The sequence below is a fragment of the Paramisgurnus dabryanus genome, chromosome 12, assembly GCF_030506205.2.
Source record: "Paramisgurnus dabryanus chromosome 12, PD_genome_1.1, whole genome shotgun sequence".
Taxonomy (NCBI): Eukaryota; Metazoa; Chordata; class Actinopteri; order Cypriniformes; family Cobitidae; genus Paramisgurnus; species Paramisgurnus dabryanus.
The window spans coordinates 1,187,529-1,214,733 of NC_133348.1; the positions used below are offsets into that span (position 1 = coordinate 1,187,529).

Below are 27,205 nucleotides of genomic sequence, written 5' to 3' on the forward strand. Positions count from 1 at the left end.
AATGTTCCAAAAATCAATGAACTCGGACAGAACGCAATAAATGGACGCATGCCATTTTTGCTTCTCTTCCGTGAACGTGTTTTGCATGCCTTGTTCATGCAGACATCATACATTCATGTACGCCTTGTAAACATACCTTCCTGCTGTGCTGTATCTAATTCCGACCTAAAACCGTTGTTCATTATTTTGTTAATGTTAATCACTTTGTACTGTTTTCTTACTGGTGAATGAGACATGAATGGGCTTCTGGTCTGTGCATGTTCATGTGTTTTGGATGGCAATTTGCATGGAGGGCGGGATCGTGAATTCAGTGCTAGGATAAAGTTAGCATTTTTCAAAATCAGATACAGTACTCTGCCTTTAGAACAAAAGTTTTTAGTATTTATCTAATTTGATTTCCCGAAATTAATTAAGTAATTTAAAAAAGCTTTTATTTGTAAAATGTCTTTAACTGGATTAAGCCAATTAATACATTTTTAAAAAAGTTAAAACAAACAGTAAATCTAGTTAATGGGATTAACATTTAATTATTAAGCTTTCATTGACATTCAGAACAAGGTAAAACATACAGAATGCTAAATATAAAGAGTTTGGTTCCAAAACGTGATAAACGCCTTTTTTAATTAGTTACCAATTAAATCAGTATTGTATCAGGTCAGGATTAAAAAGTAAATTCTTAATTTAAAGCAAAATCCGATATTCACAGTGTTTTTCTGTCATCTTTTCTCCCCCTTTTTCCAAGCGCGACAAACACCAGTCCTTCTCTGCAGAATGCAATAAATCCTCTTAACCAATCACAGCGCACCAATGACAACAGCAATGACAGTGTTCTTAATATGACAAAGTAAGTGTTTTGATTATTGCCATTAATGTTTTTTTTTTTAATCAGTGTATACCACTAGTCAAACAAAAAATATATCATGGCGAAACCACCTCACGACCTTTCATCTAAGCATTGGCTGCATTCTTTACTAGACATACTATATCTGGAATTATCATCTGCACGGTTTCACCAGGCTAAACCTGTATCTTTGTCTAGATGGGAGAATTGGTTATCTATAATAAAAGAGATTCTAGATACATAATCTGCACATAAAATGTATTAATATTATTATTTTTTTTATTATTTTATTTTTTTTGTACGTAGTACTTTCATTAATATTTATTTGTTTTAAATTCCATTTTATGTGTATAAATATGTACTTACAGATCCTTGTTGTTTATATCCTATATTGTGTCTTTCAAGTCCTGAGTGCAAGGGGATGGGTGAGGGAAGGGGGGAGGGCCAGGGATAATAATAATGGTCTAATACTTTCTATTTCTACTTTCTACTCTGCGAAATGTTCTATACGCTTTGTCAAAACCAATAAACACTGAATTACAAAAAAAAAAATATATATATATATATATATATATCATGGCAAAGATAAATGCACATTTTTACATGGAATCAATAGATTAGCATAGTATAGTATAGTATAGCATTTTGGAAAAAAACATATCATGGATTTATTGCATTTTGCGGAAAAAATAATACGTTATAATAAATCTTTGAAAATCAAATTATGAATTTGAAGTTTTAATGTTTTAATTATAACCTAAGATGCTATGTGAAAGTTTGTAACAGAAAATAGTGGTTTTCATCTTGTCACTTAAATATAATATAATATTTAAGTGACAAGATGAAAACCACTATTTTCTGTTACAAACTTTCACATAGCATCTTATATACATATATATATATATACTTAAAATAAATTTTTACCCAAAATAGTCAAATTTGATTTATTGCGTTTGGAACCAAACTCTTCATATTCATCATCATGAAATATTTATTTTGAGGTATTTCATTTATTTTACAGTACATACCTGTTAGTTGTGTCATTGTTGTTGGTGGTGGCTTGACTGTAGTTTTTGATGGGGCTTCTGCATTAGATGTTAGTTACAACTTAGTAAAACTACATGTCTGAGCTAAATGCTATTATTTTTACAAAGCATATTACTAATGAAACTGCAATTAAACAAAACCAGAAACACACACAAAAAAAAGAAATGAAACTGAAGTGACATTACTTATTCATTTTCTACTGTAAGCAACAACTCTCAATCAAACCTGTGCAAGCATTACTGATGTTTATAGGGAGCTTCGGGTCTGTTACATTATATCCACTCATACACGAGCAATTGTAACTTCCAGCAGTGTTGTTGCAGATTGAGTTTGGACCACAGACTGCAGGAATCTCAACACATTCATTCACATCTTCATTACAACAAAGACAAAACAGAAGAAAAACAGTTTGCTTTTAGTATCTCTAAAACATTCAGCACTCTACAGCAAATCACAAAGGATTTTATGTAGGAGAATGAGAAAAAATGGATTAAAGGATTTTAAAAATTTTGCTGAATGAATGTAAAAATTGTTTTGTGCTTCAGCTGTCAATCATACCTGTGCATGGGTTACTGATGTTAATAGGGAGATTCGGGTCTGTGATGTTATATCCACTCATACACGAGCAATTGTAACTCCCAGCAGTGTTGTTGCAGATTGAGTTTGGACCACAGATCTCGGGAATCTTAGCACATTCATTCACATCTTCATTACAGAAAGGACAAAAAAATAGAAAAGAGTTTGCTTTTAGTATAAAAACAAGCTTGTCCTAGCTGGTGCGAGTGAGTAGAGACTAATTTGCATATTTATAGATTTGTGTTTACTAAATACACACATTTTGCTTAAACCTAGAAATTAGAGTAAAAGTGTTTAGAGCTCTAGTTGTCAATCATACCTCTGCATTGGTAACTGATGTTTATTGGGAGGTTGAGGTCTGTTATATTATATCCACTCATACACGAGCAATTGTAACTCCCATCAGTGTTGTTGCAGATTGAGTTTGAACCACAGACTGCAGGAATCTCAACACATTCATCCACATCTTTAAAAACAAACCAACAAAAGAAGAAATTCGAGAAGAAATTATGTTTTTTGAGGAAAACATTCCAGGATTTTTCTCATTTTAATGGACTTTAATGGAGTCCAACACTTAACAGTTTAAAGGACTCCAAACGAGCAATAAGGGTCTTATCTAGCGGAACAATTTTCATTTTAACAAAAAATATGCACTTTTAAACTACAACTTCTCGTCTCCCTCCGGTCCTGTGACGCGCCAGCGCGACCTCACGTAATTGCATAATGACGTGGAAAGATCACGTGTTACATGTATGAAACGCACATTTGCGGACCATTTTAAACAATAAACTGACACAAAGACATTCATTTGTATCATTCCACATACAACAACGTTGGAACGGTCCTCTTTCTCCACACTTGTAACACTAGGCGTGGTTTCGATACGTCATCCGTGACCTCTGGACGTGATGACATATTAAGTGAGGTCATGCTGGTGCGTCACAGGACCTGAGGAAGACTAGAAGTTGTAGTTCAAAAGTGCTTTTATTTTCTTGTCAAAAATATTTTTTTTTCCCGCTAGATAAGACCTTTATGCCTCTTTGCGATCTTTTAGAGTCATTTGAAACTGCAATTTTTAACTGCATTAAAACTGTGAAGTGTTGGTGTGCATTAAAATGAGAAAAATCCTGGAATGTTTTCCTCAAAAAACATAATTTCTTCTCGACTGAACAAAGAAAGACATCAACATTTTTGGATGTCATGGTGGTGAGTAAATTATAAAGATATTTTTAAGAAAATTTGACTAATCCTTTACAAGTACAATTTAGCATTTAGAAAGTTTCGGGAAACGCAGCCCTGGTCAATAATGATTGACAGACAATGCAAACTGTTTCTCATTTCAAAGGGTGTGTCCTCCAGAGGGTTCACAACTACAGGGAGTGCAGAATTATTAGGCAAGTTGTATTTTTGAGGATTCATTTTATTATTGAACAACAACCATGTTCTCAATGAACCCAAAAAACTCTTTAATATCAAAGCTGAATATTTTTGGAAGTAGTTTTTAGTTTTAGCTATTTTAAGGGGATAGCTGTGTGTGCAGGTGACTATTACTGTGTGTAATTATTAGGCAACTTAAAAAACAAATATATACCCATTTCAATTATTTTTTTAGCAGTGAAACCAATATAACATCTCAACATTCACAAATATACATTTCTGACATTCAAAAACCAAACAAAAACAAATTAGTGACCAATATAGCCACCTTTCTTTGCAAGAACACTCAAAAGCCTGCCATCCATGGATTCTGTCAGTGTTTTGATCTGTTCACCATCAACATTGCATGCAGCAGCAGCCACAGCCTCCCAGACACTGTTCAGAGAGGTGTACTGTTTTCCCTCCTTGTAAATCTCACATTTGATGATGGACCACAGGTTCTCAATGGGGTTCAGATCAGGTGAACAAGGAGGCCATATCATTAGATTTAATTCTTTTATACCCTTTCTTGCCAGCCACGCTGTGGAATACTTGGACGCGTGTGATGGAGCATTGTCCTGCATGAAAATCATGTTTTTCTTGAAGGATGCAGACTTCTTCCTGTACTACTGCTTGAAGAAGGTGTCTTCCAGAAACTGGCAGTAGGACTGGGAGTTGAGCTTGACTCCATCCTCAACCCGAAAAGGCCCCACAAGCTCATCTTTGATGATACCAGCCCAAACCAGTACTCCACCTTGCTGGCGTCTGAGTCGTACTGGAGCTCTCTGCCCTTTACCAATCCAGCTACGGGCCCATCCATCTGGCCCATCAAGACTCGCTCTCATTTCATCAGTCCATAAAACCTTAGAAAAATCAGTCTTGAGATTTTTTGGCCCAGTCTTGACGTTTCAGCTTGTGTGTCTTGTTCAGTGGTGGTCGACTTTCTGCCTTTCTTACCTTGGCCATGTCTCTGAGTATTGCACACCTTGTGCTTTTGGGCACTCCAGTGATGTTGCAGCTCTGAAATATGGGCAAACTGGTGGCAAGTGGCATTTTGGCAGCTGCACGCTTGACTTTTCTCAGTTCACGGGCAGTTATTTTGCGCCTTGGTTTTACCACACGCTTCTTGTGACCCTGTTGACTATTTTGAATTAAACGCTTGATTGTTCGATGATCACGCTTCAGAAGCTTTGCAATTTTAAGACTGCTGCATCCCTCTGCAAGATATCTCACTATTTTTGACTTTTCTGAGCCTGTCAAGTCCTTCTTTTGACCCATTTTGCCAAAGGAAAGGAAGTTTCCTAATAATTATGCACACCTGATATAGGGTGTTGATGTTATTAGACCACACCCCTTCTCATTACAGAGATGCTCATCACCTAATATGCTTAATTGGTAGTAGGCTTTCCAGCCTATACAGCTTCGAGTAAGACAACATGCATAAAGAGGATGATGTGGTCAAAATATTAATTTGCCTTATAATTCTGCACTCCCTGTAGAATTAAATGAGACATCCTTTGCAGGACATACTGGCGGAAAAAGGAAACGGGAAGTATCATGTTGTTATGCCAACATGTATAAAGCATAATTGAACTTTAAATATGACATTTTTTCTTATGCAAAAGAATTTAACAAACATAAATGTACATGTCATGTGTGCCAAGAGCATTGAGTTAATATAATTATCTCATGCGGTGGCGTTTGGTTGGCTTTCGCATTCTTATATATATTACAGATTTAAACACTTACCAGTACATGGGTTACTATTACTAACAGTTTCATTCATCTTTGTAACATTATATCCTCTCAAACAAGAGCATGAGTAGCTTCCATTGATATTCTGACAATATGAGTTTGGCCCACAAACAGAAGATGAGTTCAGACATTCATTAATATCTGAAATGAAAAAATGAGAAATGTATAACGTTATGAGTCTAATGTATTTTTTCACAGTATGTTAATAATAGCACAGCAAGCATATTCTTAATCTTTTAAATTTAGTATTAAAAATACCAGCACTAAATTGTTAAGTACAATAAATAGAAACCAATGAATCAGAACCTCAATAGTCAGTGACACAAAAAATCTTGGTCATTAATGGTCGACAGATAATACACAAAAGTAAAGCCTGAACCCACCCGTGCATGTGTTATTGATGCTGATCGTGTGATTTGGGAATGTTGGAGTAAATCCTTGTAGACATGAGCAACTGTAACCTCCATATACATATGTGCAGTTGGAATTTGCCCCACATAGAGATGAATTTACCTGATATTCATCCAGATCTGGAAAAGAAACAACAGAAAACAAAATAAACTGAATATAAAAAACTTCCTGTTTAAATGTCTGAAATCTAAAATAAACATTATGAGGTTGAACACCGCATAGTGTTGACATATGACAGCGCTGAGCTCACCCGTTTGGCTCAGTGCCAACCAACGTGAAAGACGTTTGAATCGGGCAGTCGTCACGTCACTGAACATTCACAATCCCATATTGGGATATGGTTTAATTATTATTTAACTCAAAACCATGAAAACAAAATACAGAGGTCGCGTTTTTTTTACAGTGTGTTCATGAACTTGGCAATTAAAGAGTTAAAATCATGGATTTATAAATTTTTATAAAATCTTATAATTTTTTACAACCGTTAATTAGTGGATGTTTTCATCCACGATCAACCTGAAAGGGTAGTAAATTTGCCCAAATATAAGATTGTCACCAAAAACATTCTATTTCCTGAAACAAAGTTATTGCCAAATTAAGACTAAAAAAAACCCCATAGTGGCTGAAAATGTCCCCAATAAGGGTTAAGATGCCTTTTATGAACATAAGCATGTTAGCATCCTGTGCTAAGGACTGGCACCTAAAAAACAATGGGCCTTATTGTATGAAACATTTTGTTTGTAAATCGTTCAGAAAGTAATTCTGACATAAATTTTTGGATTCATGAAAATGTTAGTGTTTTCAAAATGTTAGTTGGTAAAAAATAAATTTACACCTGCTCCCTAGCATGCGAAAATGGTGCCAGACAAAATGATAACACTGCGATTGATGCAGTATGTATCATAATCATATGTCACATTTCTTTTGCCTTGTCTTTTTTTATTTATTACTCTTTTACTTTGGGAAAAACTCAGAGCATGTAACTGTCCTTTTTTAAGCAGCCATCTAATCACAGTAGACAAACACTACATTAAACAACCATTATACTTGTACAACTCAATGCAGACGTTAGTATGAATGGGTACTACATTTTTATATTCGGTAATATTCTTCACAATAAGATACTAGTATCATGTGACTGTCATGGATATTTCAAATCACAGCAACAAACGTGTCTCCGTAATAATGCGCAGCGCTCTCAAGCGCCACCATGCTGTTCGTTTTCAGAAGAGCACAAGGTATTATTTTAGTTGGCTTAAAATGCTTTGGTGGACAGTTTAATTTATTAATTTATTGGTAGGCATGTAGCATAGTCTATTGTGCATTATAGTTGCTTATTAGCTAGTACTCATAAGTGTGAACATACAGTATCACACCCAAACTTGCATCTCTACACTGGATTCCCATACGTTTTAGAATTGATTTTAAGATTTTAGTGTTTTAGTGTTTTTAAAGCATGGGGTTAGCACCAAGCTATCTCTCAGATTTAATACAGCCACATACTCCAGTAAGAGCACTTTGGCCAGCTGATCATTCACTTTGGCCGTTCCCAAAACTTGACAAAAAATCAAGCTTTTGCAGTGACAGCCCCTAAACTACGGAATACTTTCCCACTAAATGTAAGGCAGGCCCAAAGACTTTTCATTTTTAAATCAAATTTTAAAACTTATCTAGCAACTTATGTCTAGCATTTAACACAATTTGAGAGCTGTAATTTTATGTTTCCTACAGTATATGTTTTATGATTATTGTTTTTGCTTCTGTTGTTGTATTTTCTATTTTATTAATACTTACTATTATGTTTTAATTGTTTAAATATTGTCTGTAGAGCACTTTGAAAGACACTTGCTGTTTTTAAAAAGTGCTACATATATAAACCTTGAGTTGAGATGCAATATAACTAAACCAGAGAATGGCTAATGGATGGATACGTAATTTGCGTAGCTTTAGTGCAGAGCAGGGAATTATGCCAATTGTGAATGAGCATGCATGCACGCCCTGTTTATGAATGATTTTTGAATTCATTAGCATTCGCACATTTCACTATCAAATCTGATGTTTACAAAGTATTTGTAAACATGGTTTTGGGAAAGGTTTCAGAAATGACTCTGAATTTATATATTTACGAAAGTTTCATGAATGAGGCCCAATGTACAGTATGATTGTACAGAGTTGACTTTTGAGCAAGGCAGTTTCACCGTGCAACCAGTATGGTACAATCGCTGGTAAACTGCTAGTAGAAAATATGGCAAATACACACCAGGGAAGCCGAAAATAAATTACCTTTGAATTGACAACCCTGTGATCCGAGATCTGTTCTGAAGGCCCATCTGCCAGAAACATTGACATTGCTGCTGCATGCTAAGCTTGTGAAATCATTCTGCAGTGATTCGGTGATTGAGAAATAGTAGGTTGAGTTGATGGTGTCGTAACCAGCCTAATGTTAAGACAGACATAGGTCTTTTTAGAAAGATAGTTAAAGAGTAATACAATCTTTGTTTATAATGTGCATACCCGTATAGATTGTTGTGATATAGCAATTGCACCATAGTTCATTAAAACAAATGAGAAACTGCCATTTGAAATCAAAACCACTTGAAAAGATGTTTCCTGTAAGTATATAAACAGTTTTTAATATTGAATACTTTATTAATTGTTTTGCTGTTTAAATATTTTACTGTACAAAGGGAACTCAGTTTCTTACTGTATTCTGATAGTAAAAATTCCACACTCTGTCCCATGTTGCAACAAAGACCCATGAAGCAGAAAAGTGGAGGTCAGGGAAGTATTGATTTATGTCTTGTGTAGCTTGTGTCAGGACACTGCCAGAAGTGTACTGACGATATGAGATATTACCGCTTAAACTGTCACCAGCCCATAATGGAGCAATGATGTCTTTGCCACCATATGCGGGAAAGCTGTTTGGATAGTTGCTGTACCATGCCGCATTAAAAGTCAAGAATCCATTGTTGTTGACCTGAAAAGATGTAACGTAAATTTATCATGGTCAGGGTTTTTAAACATTTAATTTAGTAAGAAAGCCTTTCTTTATTTGATACAGATATAACCTGACGTTACAGATTGTTAAAATATAAACGGCATTCTCTCATAAAATATTGACTTACATAAATTTGGTTGTATGTGAGTCCAAAAAATGTAAATGGTTGGAAAAGGTGAATCATTGCAGAACCTCCTTCTTTCTCTGTGTCTCCAGTTCCAAATGGATAAAATGGACCTGTGCCTAAAATAAATAATACAGAGTATTGAAAGGTAATAAACAACCCATAAAAGTAACATTATATAATATAGCCATTTATGTGCACATTGTCTATCTATTGTTATGATCACATTCTGTTAGCCTTATCCGGTGCTTTTATTTTGAAGCCTTGTCTGGTTCCTTTGTTTCTGTGTTCCCACTAGGTGCTTCGCAATAGAGGGTATGCATGGACGTCAATTTTCCACGTGACCAGTGTCTCACGTTGAGTGGCAAAACATTAGCAAAATGGCTTGCTGTTCTAGCGGCGGCCACAAAAATGTCAGTATAACTAACATTTTCCAAGCATCTGATTTATCAGGGTGTTTGTCTTGGGAAAATTTTTACTTCACTACATTCTAAAGCATAGAATTATACTGTGTATTCTATTGCATATTAAAATTATTTAATACCAAATTACATTAAATTGTGTACTTTTACTTGAGAAAAAGTGCTTAAGTACTTTTTTTTAAGTAAAAGCAAGAAAGTACTATATGTTTAATGTACTTAAATATTAAATGTAAAACAAAAACGTGTATTTATGAAATGTTATAGAGTAAAAATTATGATAATATGCTTTGGAATGTATGTTTTCCAAAGAAAAACATGGACAAATACTTGAAAAAATACTTTTAAGTAGAAAGTAAAACCTCTGCTTGATAGTGACAACTTGCAACTTGTCAACCCACCTGTGGTCCGTGGACGTTAGCATTAACAATCTATTTACTTCTCCTTTTGGTGTTTTTTGACCGTCTGTAAAACGATAGCTCCGAATTCTTGTTAAATCTGTCTATTGCACAACAGCTGTTTCTCATTTAGACGCATTTTCCTCGTGTTTTCGCTGATTTCACACTTTACTTTTGCCACTCAGTGGGCGTAACCGCAAGCACTTTCGCCGAAGGTGACGTCACGTGCATACCCTCTATATGTTTGAATAAAAAAATTAAAAATTGGGCAACATTTTTTCAATATTACTTAATATTTAGAGGTTGCTCGAGACCTTTGAAGTTTATCACATTCACATATTATGTGATACTTTGTGCTAGCATGTATAATTGTTTAATAATGGCAGCAATGGACTTATTTGACCATGCTCCATGCATATAAAAGTCCTGTTTAAGTTGTGATATCTCTTTCGAAGCAAGAAAGCAATATACACTGAGACAATGGCTGAAGCAACACGAAGCAAGTCCCCAAGGCTTTGAGCAACCTAAAGTTATTGTAGGAACAATTCAAAATTTTGCACCGTGTCTTTTTACTGATATCCTAACACATAAAGGTGGTGAGAGTTGAACATAAAAAATGTGACCCATTATAAGGACCAGCCTAACCTAAAGGCTTTAAAACATGAATCTCAAGAATGTCCTACACTCTAAGAAAAAAAATGTTTTATGCTATTTAACACAAGGGGCCCTATTTTAACGATCTGAAATGCAAGTGTGAAGCACAAAACGCAAGTGACTTTGTGGGCGGATCTTGGGCGCTGTTGCTATTTTCCCGGCGGGAGAAATAACTCCAGGCGCAAATCAATAAGGGGTTGGTCTGAAGTAGGTTCATTATTCATAGGTGTGGTTTGGGCATAACTTCAAATAAACCAATCAGAACATCATCCAACATTCCCTTTAAACGCAAGTGTGCAAGTTCCATGGCGGGTTGCTATTATTATGACGGATTTACCAGGCGCATGCCAGGAGCGGTTCACAGCCGAGGAGACCGACGTTCTTGTTAGAGCAGTCAAAGACAGAGCCGTTGTTTTTTATGGGGATGGGAGAAACCGCCCAAATCAGCGTAGGTTAAACAGGCGTGAGAGGAAATAGCCACAGTCTCATCAGCTGGCATCCCCAGGACGTTGCGCCAAGCGTTACAATGATGTCAGGAGACGGTCACGGGGAATCCCAAGCTTGCCAGCATAAATCGGGCACGCCGTGTAACGGGAGGTGGATCTGCCTCCACACATTACCTGACGCCAGCAGAGGACATCGCTGCGTCCACCCTCACCGCTGAAAGTGTTGAAGGCGGTTTCGGGGCTTTGAAATCGGACCCAAGAAACGCAAGCCGTCCAACCACAAAGTACACTTACAAATCAAGTTCCACATACATTAAGGTTTCTTATGAAAACATTTAAATTATTATTTACATAAAATAAACGTAATACAGCCACACAACAAACTTATGAAAATATTTTAATCGTTATTTGCATGAGAATTTTTTAACGCAGCCACACAATAAATAAAAACTATCACCACAATGCTCACCACAATGATTTCCCTTATCTCATGTGTTAATATTTTTTATTGTAACAATTTATGATTTGCAAAAATAACTGTTACATCTGTGTAGATTAGAAAAGCAAAGTGTGTGCGCGTTGTGCACGCTATACATTATGGTCAAGCATGCGCCCTTAAAGCAGACATATCATGCTTTTAAATCTGTCCTTTTTACAAATAAATCATCTATTTGTGGTCTATGTAAAGCGAAACTGCAATGCTTGGGTCTGAATTCCTCATTATTATAGCCCCACAGGCCCCCTTTTTACCCCTTTTCTGATGTGCATCTGAGAGCAACTCGTTTTGGTGCTGTCTTTTTAAATGCACGTCATACCCTGCCCCCTCTCCAGGTTGCAGAGGTGACACTCGGTTAAACTCCACCCCGTTCGGCCATTTTTGTAGTTTTATAGCAGAGATACGATTATCTAGCTGCACAGAAACTTTTTATTTACTCGTTATTCACAAAATGTCAACAACGGAAGACTTGTCCATCCAGCCTTATATGTTCGCGCCAGAGTCGGAAACGGACTGAGAGGAAAATGAAGACGACGAACTTGCAGAACAACGTCTTCATATGGAGGTATCGCAATGGTGTGAGGCTGCAGCCTCCGGAGGCCGCATATCTAGGCTGCATACGTCATCAAGACGGTCTTATTTCAGAATATTAACAATTATAAAGTTTACTATTATTCTTAGTTAATCGTAAGTTGTTGTAATATGATCATGACTTGCAAATGTGATGCTCAGTTAACTTAAACCAGGCTTGATGCCCAAAAGCGATCTCCGCAGGCTGCAGCCTTCGGAGTGAGAAACAGCACTGCTAAACCATGACCACCGTGTACTTTACTTTTTTACTTTAAGTTATAAACTGCTTACCGAAGTGCTCTGCTCGTCGTCTCCAAAGAAAGAAGTAATTGACCCCTCAATCAGACGAAGTCTATCGGCAAATCCTTCTTTATACTGGCGGAGATTGGTGAAGTAGTTATCCTTAAAGTGCCTCGGGCACACAAAAATGACTTTACCCACAGATGTGAGTACATTTCTTACGCTCTCGTAACTTCTGCATCCTTGAGCTTGGACTACAATATCGCAGCGAGAAATATAAAATGGCGGATTGCTCGTAGTGTTGGGCTGGAAGTCGATGTCCTTATTTAGCAGTTCCGCTGCAAATACTGTGACGTAATTGTTCAAAAAACGTAATAGATAATAGAAAAATCAGAACCGGTTGGAAAATATGACCAAAACAGAATATAAAGATATCAACAAAGCACCTGAAGAGACTAATTTCAACTTTTATGTACTTATAAACACTACAAATATACAACAAAATGCATTTAAGAGCCAAGAAAGTGGATTTAGCATGATATGTCTCCTTTAAAATAGCATAATGAACAACGCGCAACGCGCCACTGACTTTACACTAGTTTTTTTTTTGGTCAGTGGCGCAATTGTTTTTTTAAACTGGAAAATAGCATCAGGGATGGTTTGCGCCGGAACACGCCTCCTTTTTTGCGCTGAACCGCCCAGGGAGCGCAAGTTCATTCCCTAGTTTGCCGACGTGCGTCTGTGGAGGGAAAAACCCGCTGTGCGCCGGTGCAAAATACGAATGATACATGCATCACTGACAAAGTCAATTGCGCTGGGTGCAAGATAGGGCCCATTATGTGTTATTTTGTGTTGATTTTGTGTTCAAATAAATTAAGTCACCTGGAGGGCCGGTGTCTCCGCAGAGTTTAGCTCCAACCCTAATCAAACACACCTGAAGCACCTTAATTAGCTGCTAGAGGTGTGTTTGATTAGGGTTAGCTAAACTATCCAGAGACACCAGGATCCCATTTCAGAAAGGTGGTTAAGTGAAAACTCTGAGTATGTTAACCCTGACATGAGGGAAAAAGTTTTCTGTTTCAAAATGAGAGGTAGATTAAACCTGAGAGTAAGTCAAGTCAGTTTCAGAAGGAGATGTAACTTATATTCAGAGTCTGTTTCCGGAGTAACTTACTCTCTGAACCTAACCTGGTCGGGAGCAGGTTTTATCCTGTTAACTCAGAGTTTCTTGTGGTCTCCTCCCCATTTTTATAGGAGTACAAAAAAAATTTAAACAATATAAATGACTAGACCTTCTTTTGATAGACCCGCCCCACACATACGCAACCGAGGCAACGATGTCGGTTAGTAGACACGCACCTTACTGCTGATTGGCTACAAGTGTGTTTTGATACTCGGCCCGACTCTCTTTTCCAAAGTTTTTTTCAAGTTTTTTTTTTTTTTGCTGTTATCTGAAATTATTCTTGTCAGCATCAATAAAACTCTTATTTGTTTTTGCTTGATTTCTGTGTTTTTCAATTATACATTTTACAGTATATAAATATATTTTGGTTGAATTATGGCTATTTTCTGGGGCTTCTGGATAAGTTGTGGGTGCGTTCTGGGGTAAATGTGGTAATTTTGTCTCTTTTCTGGCTGACAATCCGGCCTATTCTACCTTTTTTTTCAGAAAATTCAAAATGGTGAAAATTTTTCCATTATGGAAAATTTATTGATAGGGTGCAGTCAAACAGTCATGAGCCAAATACTACAAGATTTTGCTTCTAGGACTTTCAAGTAAAAAGTTACTATAATCATAAACGAGTAAAATGTTAAAATAAATTGCTTATTTTAAACTGCCTGACCAAAGGGAGCTTGCTGGTTAAGTTAGCTAAGATGTCTTTTATGAACATAAGCATGTTAGCATCCTGTTCTGAAACTGGCACCCAAAACACAATGTTTGCTGGTGATAATCAGTGCAGGACTTTTAAAGCATGGCAGCTTTACCATGTCACTAGTATGGTACACAATTGCTTGTCAACTGCTAAAAGCAAATATGGCAAATATGCACCAGAGAAATTAAAATTACCATTGAATAGACAACGTGATCCAAGATCTGTTCTGAAGGCCCATCTGCCTGAAACATTGACATTGCTGCTGTATGTTAAGTTTTTCCAGTTTTCCAGTGAAGTAGTAATTGAGAAATAGTGGCTTGAGTCGATGGTGTCATAACCAGGCTAATGTTGAGACAGACATACAAATGTCTATTAAGAAAGATAGTAACAGATAATACAATATTTTCTTTAGATTGTGCATACAGTACCTGTACAGCTAGTGCTGATGGGGCAATTGCACCATAGTTCATTAAAACAAATGAGAAATTGCCATTTGAAATCAAAACCACTTGGAAAGATGTCTCCTGTAAGTATATAAACAGTTTTTAATATTGAATACTTTATTCAGTGTTTTGCTTTTTTAATATTTTACTGGACAGAAGTGAACTCAGTTTCTTACTGTATTCAAATAGTAATAATATCCCACTCTGTCCCATGTTGCAACAAAGACCCACGAAGCAGAAAATCTCAAATCAGGGAAGTATTGGTTTATGTCTTGTGTAGCTTGTGTCAGGACACTGCCAGAAGTGTACTGGCGATATGAGATAACACCGTTTAACCTGTTATCAATATAAGTCCAGAATGGAGCAATGATGTCTTTCCCACCATTTGGGAACCTGTATGGAAAGTAGGTGTACGATATTGGTTTAAAAGTCAAGTATCCCTGGTTGTTGACCTGGTAAAAAAGATGTGAAAAAGTACATTTATTATCACAGTCAAGATTCCAAAAAAATGTAATTTAATAACAGAGCCTTTCTAAACCTAAAGTTATGGATCAAAATCTAAACAGGATTCTGTCATTAAATATTAAATTACATAAATGTTGTTGTATGTAAGTCCAAAAAATAGAAATGGTTGCAAAAGGTGAATCACTGCAGAACCTCCTTCATTCTCAGTGTCTCCAGTTCCAAATGGATAAAATAGACCTGTGTTTAAAATAAATAATACAGAGTATTGAAAAGTAATTAATAAAACCCATAAAAGTAACATTATATAATATAGGGATCTATATGCACAGCATCTAACTGTCTATCTGGTAATATATCTGTAAATCTATCTACTAATAAAGTAATCTCCAGCTTTAAGTTCCTGGATGTCCACATCTCTGAGGATCTGTCCTGGCATCTGAGTGAGCACTCCATCCATCCCTCAATCCATCTATCTAAGGGCACACTCACACTATCCAAACCAAACCGTGCTCAGCCGCGTTTGACCCCCAAATCCTGGTTTGGTTGACTAGTGTGATCACTCTGTTCCGGATTGGTTAATACGCCTCGGCCGGGTTGCAGAGGTGGGCCGGAGCGCGGTTCACTTGGGCTTAGGCGTGGAAGGCTGTGGTGTGAGCGCAATCGCGCCTGAGCGCGATTCAAAAGGTGAAGACGTCAGTTGCGCAACCACTCACCTTCATTTGCTTCCATAAAAACCTTTTGATGCGAGCAGCGGGGTTACGTGAATGTCCGAGCTGCACACTTGACAGATCAACTAAGCAATATGATGACATGTGAGACGGCTGTCTGTAATCGCGCACCAAACGACTCCGAATAAAAAACACAGACTTATCATTACGGTGGGTTCCAGTGTTAAGAGAGAGCTTTACTTCCTGCTTTTTTCAAAACAATCGCATCTTAATGACGAAAGCGCGCCCGGACCTGGATCGATAATAAAGTACAGTGTGAGTGCGTGCACCTGGGGGAGTAGGGAGGGGTGACAATCGCGCTGGGGCATGGTTTGGTTTGGATAATGTGAGTGCGCCCTAAGCTATAATAACTAGCTTCCGTTGGCAGCCAATTCACATTCAACATAGAGTTTTAGCAAAGGACGATCAATGTGTATTGGATGTTCCCGAAAGCTAGTTATTATATTTTTTATCTTTTTTAAATATGGATATTTTTCTTACAAAATCACATTGATTACCCTCAGAAGTCCTTTCTTAACCCACTGGAGCCATGTGGATTATGTCTGTAAAGTATGGATGCACTTTTTTGGCCCTCAAAGTCAGAAGTTGTTCCCTGATCCCTGTTAATTAATATTATAAATCTTGGAAGAGCAAGGACAGCATTTTTAAAGCTAACAAAACACACACTGTTTCTGCAAATTTCATGTTAATCTTGAATAATAACAGAATAGTATTACATCCTCCGAAGAGTCTTTAGTTTAATCAGATTTATAAAAGACAGATCACCTCTAGCCAAAGCTGTAGATTTGGTCTGAACATTGGGGGGTTTATACATATTATTTATTTATTTTTATGTAAAAAAAAATGTTCCCTTGCAGTCGGTCACTACGACGTCACATTGTGACAGACGAATTGGTAACGGCTATTTGCATCTGCCAGCACCGTCCCACTGCGCGAGTATTTAATAAGAGGCAAGTGCATTTACCAAATCAGCTGTTTTCCTTCTTTTCCTTCTTTTCTTTCCTTAACTTTTTTTTAACTTTAACATTAATCGCATTGGCTTCCGTTATAAGGTTAGGGGACCTTCATGCATTTTTTGGCAACAATTCGTTCCTTCAGTTCGGACCTGCTGACTCCAGTGTAACACTGAGACCCAGGCGCGGCTACGTGCCCAAAGTTCCCACAACTCCGATCAGAGATAAGATGGTTAACCTGTAAGCGCTTCTGCCGGAGGAGGTAGACCCAGCCATGGCTTTATGTTCTTTGCTCTTATTGTGTAGATATGTGGATCAAACTCAAAGCTTTAGGATCTCAAAGCAGCTCTTTGTCTGTTACGGTGGTCAGCAGAAAGGGAAGGCTGTCACCAAGCAGAGGATGTCTCATTGGATTGTAGACAAAATCGCCCTTGCTTACGAAAAGCAGTGCATTCCATGCCCCTTTAATTTGAGAGCATATTCTATTAGAAGTGTGACATAATTTGGGCATTGGCTCGTGGTTCCTTGCTAACAGACATTTGTAGAGCTGCTGGCTGGGAAAGTTTTGCAACAACGGACCAAATAGCTTTTCTCACGTTTTTCTCCGCTGCCATTACTGAACTACAACTTAAACTGACGCACGTCAACGTCATCGTTCTTAGCCACCCCCATCTGTTCGCTGATTGGTCCTGCTGGTTTTGGCAGGAGAAAACGAAACTCTATAGAGCCATCCCAGACGTACTGCTGAAGCGAAATGAAAAATAAGCGGAAGCAAGTAGGAGGGCGGAGCCAGGCTAATTTAGCACCACCCAGTGGTTCAACTCCTTGGGTTGGCTCCACAGCGTTTCTTAGCTCCGCCAGGCAGGATTCAGTTCCCAGTTCGCCTAAATCATAATCGTGGGTTTAGGAACAAGTAGTGACTGGCCTTCAGCTGTAAGTCCAGGTTCCACCTCTTTTAGATAGAAGTCGGAAAGTTTTACACAGGCACTGGAAGGGTCAGCTTCAGTGGCGCTTTGGTAGGGATTCCCAATTCGTCGGTCACGACGCAACGTCTCCTTTCCCTTCCTTCATGGAACAAGGGTTACATACGTAACCAAGACGTTTTATCCGTAGTGTTATCGGATTATTTATTTCTTCTTATCGATCTATCTATCTGTCTGTCTGTCTATCTATCTCAGTGTTTCCCAACCCTTTTTACAGTTTTGATAAGTAAAAAATCATATGGCACACAACTATCAAAACAGAACTGCACAAACCTGAATCGCAATGCTTAAATAACTTAAACTGGATTATTATACTGTATTAAAAGTAGTACTCACATTTAATGTGAAACTTAATCTTGTATGATGAACACAACAATGATATCCTGGCTGGAATTGATGAGAGTGACATCAATGGGTGCAGCTGTGACCAACTCAGCAACCTGGTAGCTAGCTTCGAGCGTTATTTTTCCATGGCACACCAAACAAGTGGTTACGGCAGACAAGTGGTCATGGCACACTAGTGTGCCAAGGCACAGCGGTCGGGAAACACTGATCTATCGACTGTATGGCGTGCAGCAGGGCCGTGCAGAGATCTTTGGAGGGGCAGGTGCTCAAAGTATAAAAGGGCACTTTGCTATCTGACACACAAGCACACAATTGAAACAAACAATAAAGCACAACAGAATAGAAAAGATCATTTTAAGTGTAATGTTTTTCTTTATTTTCCTTGCAAATAGAGTGAGACAGAAAAATCTTTATAGACAGAGTTTTATACCTATATATTTATGCATTTGGCAGATGCTTTTATCCAAAGCGACTTACAGTGCGTTACAATGTATACATTTTTTTGTGTGTCTTTGTCAACAGTATGTTTTGATATTATATGACATATATTGCATTGTAACATTAAGTTATTATTACATTTACAGTGTTTTTTGTCATATTTAAAATATTATTCTATTCTAATCCTGTTCTGAATTTGTGTACAAAGAGAGTACATATTTCAGTTTATTAATGTTTTTTTGTGTTGTGTTTTTGCACACTTTGATGTCTTGATGACAGGGCAAAAATAATGACGTTCATCTCTAGTCCTTTCATTCATTTCAGGAAGCCTCAAGTACTTTCTTTATTTTCAGGTAAAAAAGTTGAGCACACCTAAAAACTAGAGACAGCTATGAACTTCCAACTGAGAATGTACATGCCTTTGCCTCATCCTTGTTTTATAATAGGAATAATGTTTTATTTTCAGCTTGAGAAATACAAGGTGTGGCATGTGAACTGGCTGAAATGCATGGGTCTCACTCCGAATTTGTGAGACTTGAGAGCCCTGTTTGCATCTAACGTTCTAGAGCCGCACTTAAATTATAACTTGGAAATTGTTTTAACCAGTGTTGTATTTATTCTTTCTATTTATTTCTTCTTTGATTATTTTCCTTATGATATTGTTGTGTTTTGTTTTATATTGTGCAGCACTTTGGTCAGTCATGGGACTGTTTTAATGTGCTATATAAAAAAATGAACTTGAACTTAAACACAGACCTCAGAAATCTCATCACATTCATCAACATCTTCAAGGAATTTTTTTTTTGTAGATACCATTTGCTTTTAATATCTAGAGAAAATACAGTACATACATACCAAAATACTTACCAAAGCAAATCACAAAACATTTTATGTATGAAAAAATACGTCTGGAGGTATTGAAAACTTTAGCTAAAAACTTTTTTTAAATGTATCCAGACCTTCAGTTGTCAATCATACCTCTGCATGGGTTACTGATGTTTATTGGGAGGTTTGGATCTGTTACATTATATCCACTCATACACGAGCAATTGTAACTCCCAGCAGTGTTGATGCAGATTGAGTTTGGACCACAGATCTCAGGAATGTCAACACATTCATTCACATCTTTAAAAACAAAGAAAAACAGTAGATATTTAGAAACATTAAAATAATGCAATAACCTAAAGATGACAAGTTCCTGAATGATACCAGAAATTCCAAACATCAAACTGGTAGAAAATATAACAATTAATCAGACCTGCATCTCTTTTTTGTATTTGATGCTGTGACTCATCTGTGTGGCCAAACTGCTAACAAGTAAAACAAATTATATTTATTAATTTACCTTCATTTTTATTAAGCATTTATCAAGTGAGCTTACATCAGTGTTTTATTGCTATAAAGAAAGTTCATTAAATTTTCCTTTAAGTAAATTTCAATGTCAACATTTAAAGGAATATTCCATTTTCTTAAAAGAAACATACAGATAATTTACTCACCACCATGTCGTCCAAAATGTTGATGTCTTTCTTTGTTCAGTCGAGAAGAAATTATGTTTTTTGAGGAAAACATTGCAGGATTTTTCTCATTTTAATGGACTTTAATAGAGCCCTACATTTAATACTTAACTCAACACTTAACGGGTTTTTTTTCAACGGAGTTTCAAAGGACTCTAAACGATCCCAAACCAGGCATAAGGGTCTTATCTAGCAAAACGATTAACATTTTTTGACAATAAAACAAAGAAAGACTGAACAAAGAACAAAGAAAGACATTAACATGTTGGATGACATGGTGGTGAGTAAATTATCTGGATTTTTCTTTTAAGAAAATGGAATATTCCTTTAATGAAAAGAAAATAATCTTAGATTAAAGAAAATAGTCTAAATCTGTTTATTTTTATTTTAAAACCTTGCTTGTGAACTTTTCTTTACCTGATATTTGATGCTTGTTTCTTGGAAATCAATTGTTTCTACCACACATACATGAATAAGCAGAACAGTCAATCTTGTGAAGTATTTCCATGTTTGTCCTGTGTCTAAAATTATAGATCAGATTTTCTCATTGTTTAAGAAGCAGGGGGTTCTAAATCCAGCTATATTTGTATCTTTTTATAAATTCACCTTGCATAAAATGTTTAAAAAAAATTGTGACCGTATCACGAATTTCTGTTTGCGTGTCATTGTCACGTATTGGTTATTTAACAGTTTTTTTCCCTGTTTTTAAACTATTGTCGCTTCGGTTTAGGGTTAGATTTGGTGTTTGCTTTAGGAAGTCACTTTAAGTATTGGTTTATACCATTTTTTTATTTGATTTTTTATATTTTCTAATACATATTTACATATTTTTGTAAATCTAACCCTAAACCAAAGCGGTAAGAAAATAGGACAAAACAGTTGAGTAACCAATATGTGACAATGACACATAAACAGAAATTCGTGTTACGGTCACGAAAAAATTTAGAAATTTGTGACAGTATCACAAAAAAGAATCAACATTTACATGACTATAGTTACGTAATTTCGTGAGACTAGGCTGGCTTATACAGTAAAGGTGTTTGGGTTCATATCAGATTAACTCTTTACTTGCCATTGAGTTATCATGTCAATAAAGAGAAAAAATGTGCATAAAAACGTGTTCTTGATGAGGTTTTATGTTAATCTGTAATACCGCGATTATCCAATAGATAGCTAGATGGCACTGACCCAATTTATAAAAAAACTGAAGCAAAAAAAATATTTACTAATTTTAAACTCTGTGTATGTTTTGATAATCATTCTGAATCTGATTTTTAGAATTTTCAATTTTATTATTTCAGCTTTTTGCTAAAAAAAATTATGTTTAAAGAAAAATACCCATATTTAAGAGTTTTTAAGCAGAGAAAAATAGGATGAAACGTTTTTTTCCCCCCATTTTGTTTGTTTGTTTGAAAGCAGAGGGTCTGTTTTTTTATTTAATATATTTGTATGTTTAAATATTTTTAGCTGAAAACTTTCCTGGAAGGCATTTTGGGAAACTTTGGTGAAAATGACAAAAAATACTCGCGGCCAACTTTTCAAAAAATTGTTAAATTTACAAATGGTAAAAATTTTTTAAATGCTGCCAGATTTCAGGTTTTATAACTAAACATGAAATAAATGTATCATACCTTTACAGGACATAATTCTCACAGAATTTACTTTTACACCTGCAAAAAATTTTGTGAAACATGGACATAAATTTCATTCAAATATTCCAGTGATAAACTCTGACAGTTTTAGCGAATATATTTACTGCCTTGAAACTTTATGACTATTAAAACACTGATATATATTAAATAGTATTTTCACTTAAATTTGTCAGGATTTCGTCATCATGATTAACATATCGCTACAAAAATTAAAGAAATTTCCTTTGTTTAAAGTAATAAACTACCATTGTAAAAATGACTAAAGTACAGCAACCAGAAGCTAAGAATAGTCTGCAAAAAAGGATAAATATCTTGAGTCTTAATGTAACATCCTGTGCTTTCATATATATTTTTTGTCAAATCAACAGAAATTATGATTAACCGTTGAAATTATAATAATAAACCATTATAATATTAATGTAATACTTACGTTATTATAAAAGAAGAAACTGTACTTTTACCTAAAGTGGCACCACTGAAAATGTATGCTGGCAAGCTTCTGTGGGAGATTTTTGTTCTCAATGTCAAATGATCCACCCACAAAACTGAAATATATTTAAACGTAACCTAGCCATCACCTACAGTACTTTACTGTTTGTTTCCCTCAATTATTTGTCAAAAAATCAGTTGGACTAACCCAAAAGGAACAAGGAAATATTTGGGTGAAACAAACAGTACTTTACTGTTTGTTTCCCCCAATTATTTGTCAAAAAAAGCAGTTGGACTAACCCAAAAGGAACAAGGAAATATTTGGGTGAAACAAACACTCAAACATAGGTGATGGCTAGGTTACGTTTAAATATATTTCAGTTATGTGGTTGAGGCATTTGACATTGAGAACAAAAATCTCCCTCAGAAGCTTGTCAGCATACATTATCAGTGGTGCCACTTCAGGTAAAAATGCAGTTTCTTCTAAAGCACATTTACAAAATGTAAAAGAACAAAACTGGTCTTGCGGTACTTTGTTGTCAAACTCTGAACAGCTTGCGTTGAGCCACCGACATCAGCGTGCTGCGTATGTCATAAACTGTACAGAAAAGTTAGCATCTGGTCTGAGAGAAGAGATAAAGAGCAGAGATATGGATGCATATCACATTTGATTCTGTCAAGGTACCCTTTGTTAAACCCATTTTCTTTTAAAGATCGGATGGGGACCATAGATACCTTCGCATTGGGCCCCCAATTTGCTAAGTCCTCAACTGTGGGTAACATACTTATGCCGCAATACTTAGCCTGTCTGGAACCAAGCTGATTTAAACCACATCACTGTGTGACACTTGCATTACATGTGAACGGCCCCTATGCTAATAGGATTTTGTTTCTCTCTCCCTGTCTAGTCCTCGACCCCGAGGACAATGAGACAAACAGATCCAGTTCCAGGAAATGTGAAATATATATATCTCCCAAGGGTTTTTCCCTCCTAGGATTTTTTTTATTTCCCCGGCTAAAAAGTCCAGGGGGGTTTTCTCCTAGGGGGTTTGGTTTTTCAACCTGGGGAGGCTGCCTTCTTGGGCTTAGATTAGCACCCTCTTCTATACGTTACATTAGTAAAATGCTCGCTTATAATGTTGATTAATAGCCACAACAAATTTAGCTGCTTATGCTGTGTATTATGTTGTGCTATCTGTTGATTTTCTGTGCTTTTCACTGCTTCTATTAATGTAAAGCTGCTTTGAAACAATAACCAATTGTGAAAAGCGCTATATAAATAAAATTGGATTGAATTGAATTAAACGTGTGATGCTACAATCAAAACAAAAGTGAAGCGCGATTGCAGGTGGGTCACTGAGCTGGTACATAACTTGATATTACTTAACTATATAAGCCAAAATAAACCAGCGATGGCCTGTACTGATTGCCTGAGTAACTTACGGACATTATAAGATTGATAAAAGTGTACAATTTCATTGTCCTCCCATTTAATCAATTATGCTGTAATGTATTTACTGTAAAGAGGGATGCATGACTGAAGAAATGTAGTGCACTTAATGTGAGCTAGTGGTGTTACGTCTACTACATGTGTTTTCAATTAATCTTTTAAATGAACAACTTCACGTTTTTAATATGCATTATCAAATTTCTGTTACTGTATATTATCTGTAACAACTTACTGGACTCTAATACTGGAATCACAACAGTTGGGCTACATATTTGTCAGCATGGCACATTCAAGTACACAATGACACTAGACTAAAATTAAATGGGTTTAAATTAAATTTAATGAAGATTTCGTAGACTAAAATCTTATGGCATTTAGTTCAATAAAACTAAATCAATTCAGATGACTAAAATATGAATAAAACTAAATTAATTTTAGTTAAAAGACTATGACTATGTTTAATCTGTGTTTGTTCTGCCATGTCAAAATTTTGAGTTGTTTGATTTCTTTTCTATTTTAGGAAGTAAAACCTTATAAATAAACTTTCTTGTTTTTCAGTGACCTATAATATCTCTTTGTGTTGAGGACTAGTGCATCTTTGAGCCAACATTCAGTACGAGTAAAATATTAAAGGGGGAATTCAATGGTATTTCAAGCATTCTGGCTTATTAACACAGTTATTGAGTTGTTTCCTCATGCTAAACATAGGCAAATTGTCAAAAAAGCAGTCGGATGTGTTACAGGAGTATTTCTGTGCCAAATGAACTTTGCCAGGGTTCGTACAAGTTTCTGAAAGTTTTTGTTTCATGGGTTTCTATACGTATCACTTCTTTATATGGGCACTTCCCCCGGAAAACCCCGTCCACCCATCAATCAGCGAGAGACGCTAGAACCTGCAAACATCATATCACGCATCATATTAAACTAAAGACTCTTCGGAGATATAAAGGATGTAATACTACTCTATAGGTACTCCAGATTAACATCAGAAATGCAGAAACAGCATGTGTTACATGAGCTTTAAGTACTTTTAAATTGGGTTACTTTAAGAATTTTACTCAAGTCGTATTTAAATTGGTGACTTGTAACTTGTAGTGGAGTAATTTTTACAGTAAGGTATTTTTACTTTTACTCAAGTTTGGCTTTCAGGTACTCTTTACACCTCTGCATATTGAAATTATGTGCACAGCTTTCAGTTGCACATTCTCTAAACTGCTTTCACAAGATTTTTGGAAGAGAATTCTGCAGATTTATCTGCAAAATCAGCATAAAGAAAATGTGAAAAACAAACAAAACAAGTTAAGTTTCAAACAAGTTTTACAGGTAAATCTCATCCAGGGTATCTTTGGCTGTGTAAACACCACAAAGCTTTATGCACAGATTCATTCATTTGACCATATCCATTTATTTTTATGACACAGTTTACTTGAGCAGACTGTCCTCCAAAAAATTATGACCTCATAAGTTGTTTGTGCAAGCACCTTATTACGACGCAAAGTGATGTATTAAGGCATTAGTGTCTTCTAGCGAAAGTAGCTTTTAAATACAACCTGTTGATACATTTTAAGGTTCTTGATTAGATTAGACATATTAAATTTTATAAATTTAGAAATTTCATAAACATTCATGGTTTTAAAGATATTTTGGAGCATTTACCCAACCCACACCCTTACCCTAAACCCAACCACTTCTCAACCAAATATAAAACACAACATGTAAGTAAAAGTACAGTCGGGCATCTATTGCATAAAACAGTATAAAAGTATAACAAACCTTTCGCATTGCAAACTGAAGCCATATGATTATATAAAGAACACTGTGTTCAAAACGTACAGTCAGATCTCAACTCTGTCGCTTATGCGAGATTTCCGAGCAAACCCCATAAAACACTGTTTAGTCTTACAGGGGTTAATTTTAATAATTTATCAGCGCTCAGGCGTGGGGAAGTTGTATCAGACTCATTTACTTCCCCTTGTCTGTTGAAATCAGATTTGTTTAACGTGCGCTCTGTCAATAATAAAGCTATAATTTTATCTGACATTATTTTGCAGCAAAAGCTGGATCTTGTTTGTTTAACTGAAACATGGCACAATGAATCTGACGGTCTTCTCTTTAAAGAACTATCTCCTGCGGGCTATGGATTATTTGATCTTTCACGTTTCTCTGGTAGAAGTGGGGGTATTATTGTTACACAATCAATAGTTCAACATGCGTCTCATGGCTTCCCCCCAGAATGTCTGGTTCTGAGAGTTTCTGCTCCACTCTCTACTGCTGTGGCTACAGTCTACAGGCCTCCTAAGTCAAATAAAGACTTTTTATCTGAATTTTCAGTTATGTTGTCTTTTCTCTGCCTCAGATTTGAAAGAATTCTTCTTCTGGGAGATGTTAACATCCATATGGATATAAGAGACTCTACAATAACTAAAGACTTTTTGTCCATATTGGAGTGCTTTGAATTAGATTAACTCGTGGACTGTCCCACGCATGGCAAAGGCTAGACTTAAGACCTTGTGATTTCTAATGGTTCTTTTGTGTCTCAGTTGCCTCTTTTTAAAGTTGTGATTCCCTCTCTGATGATCTGGATGATAACGTTTCTGTGCTAAATTCTGTTCTCCTGTCTGGCTTAGACACACTGGTTCCCTTAAAATTACGATCTGTTTCTTTTGTACGCTCTACTCCCTGGTACAATAACGAGCTGCGTTCAATGAAGGCTCTGTGTCGCAAAATGGAGCGTAGATGGCGCATATCTGGTTTAACTGTTCATCACCAGGCTTGGAAAGACAGCTTACTCGAATATAAAAAATGGTGTCAGCTAGATCTGTTTACTTTTCTTAGATAATTGTCAGTAATCAGAGAAACCCTAAACAACTGTTTTGCTCCGTTAACACTAGAAGCGCCAGAATTCCAAGACTACTAGAACAGCTGTTAGCGGTCATTCTGACCGCTAGATTATAAACTCTATTATCTCTAATGATAAATTCCCCAAATGAGAGATTAATGTATTAATTGTGTGAGGATATATTTTAAAAAACCAAATAACCCCAACATCTACATTTTTTTAGTTAAAAAGATAATTATACATTTATAAATATTCACACCATCTCATAAAGTAAAATGTAATTATTGCATACGCTATATTCAGTATTTCTCTGTATTTATTTAACATAACTCGGAACAACAAAATAACAAATTAAAGGATCTATTTGACTATGAAAAAATGTGTTTTAACATTTATCATACACTTATAACACAGAACATAAACGGAAAAGCTGAAAACAAGCTGCTATAAAGTAAACAAAAAGAGCCACAACGAAGTTTAGAACCATAAAACAATTAGGCTACAAATTTTATATTAAATAAACAGATCAATACCGTGCTCGGCTATTTAAGCTTCACGGTCAACACAAGTTACTTTTGTTCTCCTCGCACAATTTCCGCACAAGGGTTTGTGGCATCGTCAAACAAACACAGAAAGGCCGTGAGCGCATCTTCGATGTTGCGCTTCACGTGCGCGGTGGAGCCAGCAGCTTCAGTCAG

General features: G+C 36.2%; 1 protein-coding gene across 1 annotated transcript in view; it reads right to left on the reverse strand.

Moving 5' to 3' along the window:
- Positions 1-19,984, reverse strand: part of LOC135738171 (uncharacterized) — a 334,980-nt gene extending 314,996 nt beyond the window's left edge. Inside the window, 7 exon segments of the mRNA XM_073811486.1 lie at positions 2,114-2,260; positions 2,447-2,593; positions 2,784-2,930; positions 5,630-5,776; positions 6,019-6,165; positions 19,599-19,745; positions 19,966-19,984. Coding sequence (XP_073667587.1) covers positions 2,114-2,260; positions 2,447-2,593; positions 2,784-2,930; positions 5,630-5,776; positions 6,019-6,165; positions 19,599-19,745; positions 19,966-19,984 — 901 coding nt within the window.
- Positions 19,985-27,205: the final 7,221 nt, after the last annotated feature.